The sequence below is a fragment of the Vigna radiata genome, unplaced genomic scaffold (genome assembly GCF_000741045.1).
Source record: "Vigna radiata var. radiata cultivar VC1973A unplaced genomic scaffold, Vradiata_ver6 scaffold_153, whole genome shotgun sequence".
In the NCBI taxonomy this organism is placed as follows: domain Eukaryota; kingdom Viridiplantae; phylum Streptophyta; class Magnoliopsida; order Fabales; family Fabaceae; genus Vigna; species Vigna radiata.
In genome coordinates, this window is record NW_014542917.1 from 182,297 (window position 1) to 189,706 (window position 7,410).

Sequence of the window (7,410 nt, forward strand, 5' to 3'; positions counted from 1 at the left end):
TGTTGGTGTGATGACAAAGAAAATGTTGAGATGAGAGAGAAAATATATCTGATGACAAAGGGTTTCTGATTTTTTTTTTCAATTGGGCAACAATGACAGAGAAAATATTGGAGTAGGAGAGATGAAAGAGAAAGGGTTGAGAGGAATGAGGGAGGTGAATAAGGGTTTGGGTTTTTTTTAGTTTTGAGAATGAAAATTATTTAAATATCCTTAACCTTAAAACTTAGAATCCATTTTTATCTACTATAAAACGTACCAACTGAAAAACAGACGTACGCGTGTTAACAAACCCCATATATATATATATATATATATATATTATATATCCAAATAAATACAGCAATAATATATTATAATGCCTAATAAAAACAAAGATGTGAATGATAATTGAAATATAAAACATTTAATATTTTTTGACTGTAAGAATCAATGAACAAAAGAGTTGAACATTTTCTTGCTGAATCTTTTGTTAATGGTGAACTTGATGTTCTAACAAGAGGCATTTCATGAAACCAAAGAACAAGCAAACAAAATATTCATTAATCATTTTCAGTGCCACTTTATTAAGGAAAGAATTGTACATGCAAACTGCCTCTCATCACATACCATTTTCACTAATTTATTCAACCAACAGAAAGGGTCATAATAAGCTTTCAAATCTGTTGTAACCATGCTTTTTGTTTCCTTCCAGTTCAAGTTTTCAAACGTTAGGTACAAGTTTCAACATCCTTCACCTTTTTCCATTCTCAATCACAATCACACCTTCTACACTGATTTATTACCTTACTTCTCTCACTTTTTAAGATCAGTTTATGAACAAAATGCTGCAATAATGCAAAAAAAAAAAGTAATATATGATGTTTTTATACACAAAAGCAATTTTTTCTCTCATGTACCTTAGTTTCTATCTCCCATTTTTACACTTTCTGAGATTCTTTAGCATTTGGAGACTTCATCCATGCATCAGATCCCCAGATCAAAGGCAATTTTTGTTGCTGCAGGATAATCTGTTTTCATAATAGATGAAATTCTTCATGGCAACCAAGTTTATCTGAATTTTAATCTTTCTAGAACCTTTTTTTCATCCAATGAGAACATCCAAATTTCCATGTAGGGGATTAGATTACCGTCTATATCTTCTGATTTTTGTTGTGTGTCTGGTGTTGTATGGAACAGTTTCAAGATTGAATACTGCAAATGTTTCTCATGCCACAGTGTCTGAGTTAAGGCACTTCAATCCTAAGCATGTTGTATCAAAAGGAAAAGGGTACCCTCCTGTGCTTGCATATTGGATTCTTGGCACCAAAGGAGATAGTAAGAAGATGCTGAGGCTGTTGAAGGCTGTGTACCATCCAAGAAACCAGTACCTGCTTCAGCTTGATGATCGTTCCTCTCAGTCTGAGAGAATGGATTTAGCCATTTCAGTCAAGTCATTTAAGGTGTTTGATGAATTTGGAAATGTGAATGTCATTGGGAAAAGTTATGCCATAAATAAGATGGGATCTTCTGCTCTCTCAGCTCCTCTGCATGCTGCTGCATTGCTTCTTAAACTGAACTCAGAATGGGACTGGTTCATCACATTAAGTGCTTCAGATTATCCTCTCATGACTCAGGATGGTAAGTGTCAATAATGCAAATTTTTTACATACTATAAAAACTTGCATTCTGAAGTTTTCTTGCTGTTAATAGTATGCATCATGAGTTGGATTCCAAATTCAGGTCAATCTGAAATGTTAGGACTCTGAATTCAATAGCTCCAACCAAGCAAAAAAAAATAAGCTGATTGCAAGAAATATTAGAATTGCCCTTTTCTTGGTTTGCGTGGTTATGTTGAGATCTAGAAAGAAAATGATCCATCAAAGATGCTGCAATGGTTTAGCATATGCAATTTCTCATGATCTTCACCTTAACACCTACATAGTACTTAGCTTTTCATAAACTGTGATAACCAAGGCATTAAACACTGATTTTAGAGCCTGAGATCTCTATCAATGTGCCTTCAATGGGATAGCAAATCAACCATGTTTTATTTATTTCTGTGCAGATATCCTTCATGCTTTCACATTCTTGCCGAGATATGTCAACTTCATTCATTACACTAACAAGACAATTCGGAACGAGTAAGTAGTCAGCAAATTAAGGTCTAGCTTATTTCCTTAACTATATGCATATAATAAGAGTAAACTTTTAATCAAATAATCATAGTGATAACATTAACTGCTAAAATAAAGAAGTAGTCTAGCAGTGCCTTTATTTGTTATGTATAGTGAAAAGCCATACATTACCTGACTTCAATAAAGAAATCATCTAATCACAATTCACAATTGTTGCTGTCAAAAAGATGCAAGACACCAAGGTTTCTTTCTTAATTTATTCATCATTTTCACTCAAAAAGGTGTAGATTATGATCTTAATCAAAATGTGTTCAACCTTTCATGTTGGTATGGTATCAGAGAATAAAGAAACAAGCCTTTTCAAGATTTTTTTTACACAGATAGCACACTGTCAATTTCTTTTTACCAAAATAGCATAATGTAGGCTTTATTTACTCAGATAGCAGGCTTTTACTGTGCTAGTTCAGAACATAATTTTACATTAGCTTGCTTTTTTAAACAGAAAAATAAAAAATATGTTCAGAATTCAGTTTTTCAAAACTCAAATTCTGAAAAAAGTTTGCTATCTAGATAAATAAGACCTATAGTATGTTACTTTAGTAAAAGAAAATGATACTGTGCTGCTATCTGTGTAAAAAATTGGCCTTTTTCAAATATCTCCACCACTCCTCTAATAGATTTATAAAATGGTCTATGACCTGATGATGCAGGCAACGAGATATTAATCAAATTGTGGTAGACCAAAGTTTGCATTATGAAAAGGATAGTCCACTTTTTTTTGCTGTGGAATCAAGAGATACCCCAGATGCTTTTAAGCTATTTCGAGGTGAGTTCACCTTCAAACAGAGTCTGATAATTGAATTTTAATAAAGAAAAAGTACTATTTTCGGTCATTGCTTTCTCATTCATGTCTTTTTTTCAATTAATAGGCTCACCCTGGATGGTTCTTACAAGAGCCTTCATGGAGTACTGTGTCACAGGGTGGGACAATCTACCAAGAAAACTTCTAATGTTCTTCACCAATGTGGCTTACCCTGTGGAATCATATTTCCACACAGTGTTGTGTAACTCCAAACAGTTCCAAAACACCACTGTGGACAATAATCTAATGTACAGTCTTTGGGACACTGATCCATCTGAATCCCAATTTCTTGATATGTCACATTATGATACAATGCTGGAAACTGGTGCTGCATTTGCTCGTCCATTTGGCGAAGGTGATGTGGTTCTGGAGAAAATTGATGATTTGATCCTTAACAGATCATCCAATGGGTTGGTTCAAGGAGAGTGGTGTTCAAACTCAGAAACAAATAAGACCACAGAGGTTTCAGAATCTGAGGAAGAAGAACAAGAAGAAGAGTTTTTGTGCTCAGAATCTGGTAATGTTGATGTTGTAAAGCCAGGGCCATTTGGCATCAAGCTTAAGATTCTGCTAGCTGAAATTGTGAACAAAAGAAAATTCATACCAAACCAGTGCAAATCCTTTGAAAGGTGGTGAAAAATGGAATGTTGTGTTGCCAAAACCACTTTGAAATTGGATCCTTTTAGACATTGAAACTGAATCAGACATTGAAACTTGGTGCTGCTATTTAGTCCTCAGAGTTTGGAACAGAAGATTCAAGATTGTGTCTGCTGAAAGCTGAGTTTGATTCCATTTCTCTATACCCAGAACAGTTTTCTCTGTTAAGATGTAATTTTTCTCATTTTGGTAACTTTTTTTCATGAATTTTTCTAGGATTGGCTTGGTGGGTCATTTGTAGTTTATCCCTTTATGCTCACAGAGAAACAATTGAAGTAATCACACTCTTAGAACATAGTAAATGAATTGTATAAATCACTTGCTATCTTTCTTTTCTATTTTAAATAGTTTTAAAATCATGGACACCAAAGCTATACCTTGTGTTCCTATAGGAAATTTCTACATTTTTAGAGAAAAATTAAATGGGTTGAATTTACTGTCATTTTAAATTCTTTATTCTTTAAATATTTTATTTTGATAAAATTAATTAAATTTATTACATTTTAATTTCTTTATTTAAACTAGTGAAAACATATGGCATACGTGTGTTCATTGTTTTTTGTGATAATAACAAATAATAAAATTGTAATTATAAAAAAAAAATCTAATTTTATTGTATATAGCTTTTATTTATTTTGTTGGTAATTTTTTTACTATAGGTAGTTATTTTAATTTTAAAAAGGTTAAATTCAAAAAAATGGTCAAATAAAAATATTAAATTTAAAAAGATTATTAATAAGGTAATTATTTTAATTTAAAACAGGTAATTATTAAAGGATAAAATGGGAAAAAAAAATTTGAACACCAAATCTCATTTATATATAACTAGTAGAAACCCAAGTGCCATTATGTATCCACTTTTCTTTTATTATGACAAAAGTTTTGTTAAAGTACAAAATGATTTTTAATTATTGAAAAAAAATATTAATAAAAATGTAATTATAAAATAAATAATTTTTATAATTTTATCATAGATAAAAAATTTTGTTGTGTAATATGAATAATTATTTGAATTAAAAGTAAAGTTGAAAAGTGATTTTTCATTATAATGAATTATTTAAATTAAAAAATAATTACTAAAAAATAAAACTGAAAAAAAAATTGTGTACGGATAAATTCCTTTTATTAATAGTATAAATGAATATAATTTTTTTTTACTGCAAATAAATATGTGACTTAATTTCAGTATCAAAATATATTTAATAATTCAAGAATAGTAATTGTTGAATTTTTTAATACATATTGACCGAGTTTATTTTCCTATTAAGGTTTACAATATTTTTTTAATTGGGATCAATAAGATATTGTCATGCGAAACTATTTTAAACTTATCATGGACACAATTTTTTTTTAACATAAATGATATTTTTTTCATTATTGGTTGAAATTCTTTTATTTGAGCAATGTCAACCATTAACATTCACTGAAAACTCCAACTTTCATAGATTAGAAAACAGTTTTATTGTTACCAATTACAAAATAGTTAATATAAGAGAAAAAAAAATATAGTTTTATCAATGTTAGGTATATTGATTGAAAAATTTAAGCCATGTAAACCAAAAACAAACTCTATCAATGTTGAATGGAAACTTTAAATTGGAAAACAATTTTATTGTTACTAATAAAAAAATAGTTAACATGAGAAGAAAAAAATAGTTTGAGAAATAACTTCAACTTATGTTAGCAAAAAAGTAACTTTAATAAAAAATAATAATTTTGGTTGACATCAATTTAAAAATATAATTGATGTTTTCTAACTATTGTTGTTTGAGAAATAACTCTTCATGAAAATAAAATCCGAACAACATTGTTGGAAGATAACTGACCTCAATCCATAAAAGAAATAACTATGCCAACAATATTAGACCAAAAACATCATCGAGATAAAAGAGAAATTACAAAGAAAAAAAAAAGACATTGAGATAAGAGGGTATGGAGAATTTTAAACTTTTGCTTCTTTAATGAAATTTGAAATTCTCTATGTAACGAAAATATTCTCATAAATTTTAAATTAAAATTTGAATTACCTTACAAATTAACTCCTTAAGTGAAAAAAAAATAGAGAAAGGAATTTAAGAAGTGATGCATACTATGAAATAAAATAAAAGTATTAACAGAATATAATATACATGAAAATTGCATATATACATTGATGTCAATCGATTTTGAGAGTGAATATTTTTACATGTGTTTTTATTTGTAATGGTTTGAATTCTTTATTGTTTAAAGGGAGGCAAAACACTTTTCATCCAAAGTCAATAAAAGAGTTTAAATCTTTTATAAATATTGTAACGAGTATGAGTGATTATTAATTAAATATATTTTTGAAAAATACTATTTATATTTATAGAATTAATATGGATTATAAATCTATATTACCATTCAAATAATACTTACAACAAAGTATATAATAAAAGAGTAATTAATAACAAAATAATGATACATCATCATACATAATATCAAAAGTATGGTATGTTTGGACTCTTATAAAATGAAGAAGTATTGAGCAATACTCTTTAATATATTGGCTAGGGAAGCACCTCTCCTCTTCTCCTTTTTCTCATGAACAAGTTCAACGACGACGTTGCGATTGCGACAAGAGAGCAGCGACGATGTAGGGTGGCAGTGAGAGCGCAGCGACGGTGTGGCGAGGGCGTAGTTGGTGAAGCAACAATGGCACGACTCAAGGAGGCATTCTTCCTTTCATTTTCGTTAGGCTTGGTGAAGTTTCGCGAGATCAGGAGGAAACCTTTTTCTCATAGCACGACGAGGATGTGGCGGCGGTGGTGGCATGGTGGCGGTTAGGCGCTAGATCTGCGTTTCTCTTTCATGTGTTTTTGGTTCTGTTTCTCTACAGGTGGATAGCAAAATAGTGTTTGTGGTTTGGATTCGCCTCTTGAATTGGGGGTTCTACTTCTTAGTTTTCTCTACGACTTCTAATTGCTCGCTGGGAAAGGTCTTAGGATGGATGGTGATGATTGGGGTTGAAAATCTGGGTTGTCAGTGCACGTTGGAGTTTTCCTAGAAAGAAATTATGGTTGAGCGAGAATAAGCATTATTGTTATTCATGGCTTCTTGAGCTTCTTGTGAATGTATGAGCATACCATTGTGCAAGGAGAATGGTGTATGTGGACCCCGAGACTGGAGTAATGCAGGAACAACACAAGTTCAAGAGTCGCAAGGGTCAGATGTGGATCACACGGTTCTCATACAGAACCCTTAAGAGCATGAATGAGGACTTGGCAGAACTATCAGATTCTAATGATCCTAAGAGGCATTGATTGTGGCCTTCAACGAGTGAAGTATTTTGGCAAGGTGTATATCAGAGAGAGAGAGAGAGAAGTTTAAGGCATAAAGAGAAGGAAAAGAGAAAACAAAAGAGCATAAGAAAACAAAATAGAATGAGGAAACGTCATCGCCAAGAAGTGATCACGGTTGAGATTAAAAAAATTAAAAACACTCTACTGTCTCGGTTGTCTGTGAACCGAGGCAGGATCTGAACCCTTTTGCCTTGGTTCAGAACTGAGGCAAAAAGCCTACATCTTTTTGTCTCGCTTGTATATGCCTCGGTTGTAGAACCGCTACCTATAAGCGATAATAATCGTTTTCATGTCCCTTGATTACACTAGTGTTAGCACTTTACGTTCATATCATTGTTTTTTCTATAGGCATTCTTCATCATTGTAATTTTCGTAAAAATTCTCGTTGTAAGTTCTAAGTTTTCTTTTTTTTTTTCTATTTTGTTTCTATCATTTAAGTCCGGTAGTATCTCTATAC

The 7,410-nt window shown here is 31.3% G+C and overlaps 1 protein-coding gene across 1 annotated transcript; it reads left to right on the forward strand.

Moving 5' to 3' along the window:
* Nucleotides 1–846: 846 nt before the first annotated feature.
* On the forward strand, nt 847–3,948 carry LOC106752635 (beta-glucuronosyltransferase GlcAT14C). The gene is made up of 4 exons (XM_014634347.2): nt 847–1,617; nt 2,045–2,120; nt 2,825–2,940; nt 3,044–3,948. Exons 1-4 carry the CDS (start codon nt 1,089–1,091, stop codon nt 3,610–3,612), a joined length of 1,290 nt encoding a protein of 429 aa, XP_014489833.1. The 5' UTR covers nt 847–1,088; the 3' UTR covers nt 3,613–3,948.
* The last annotated feature ends 3,462 nt before the right edge of the window (nt 3,949–7,410 follow it).

Coding starts and splice junctions, on each gene's coding strand:
- LOC106752635 (XM_014634347.2), top strand. CDS start 1,089: ATGAGAACATCCAAATTTCCATGTAGGGGATTAGATTACCGTCTATAT. Junction 2,121..2,824: donor AACAAGACAATTCGGAACGA/GTAAGTAGTCAG, acceptor CTGATGATGCAG/GCAACGAGATATTAATCAAA. Junction 2,941..3,043: donor TGCTTTTAAGCTATTTCGAG/GTGAGTTCACCT, acceptor TTCAATTAATAG/GCTCACCCTGGATGGTTCTT.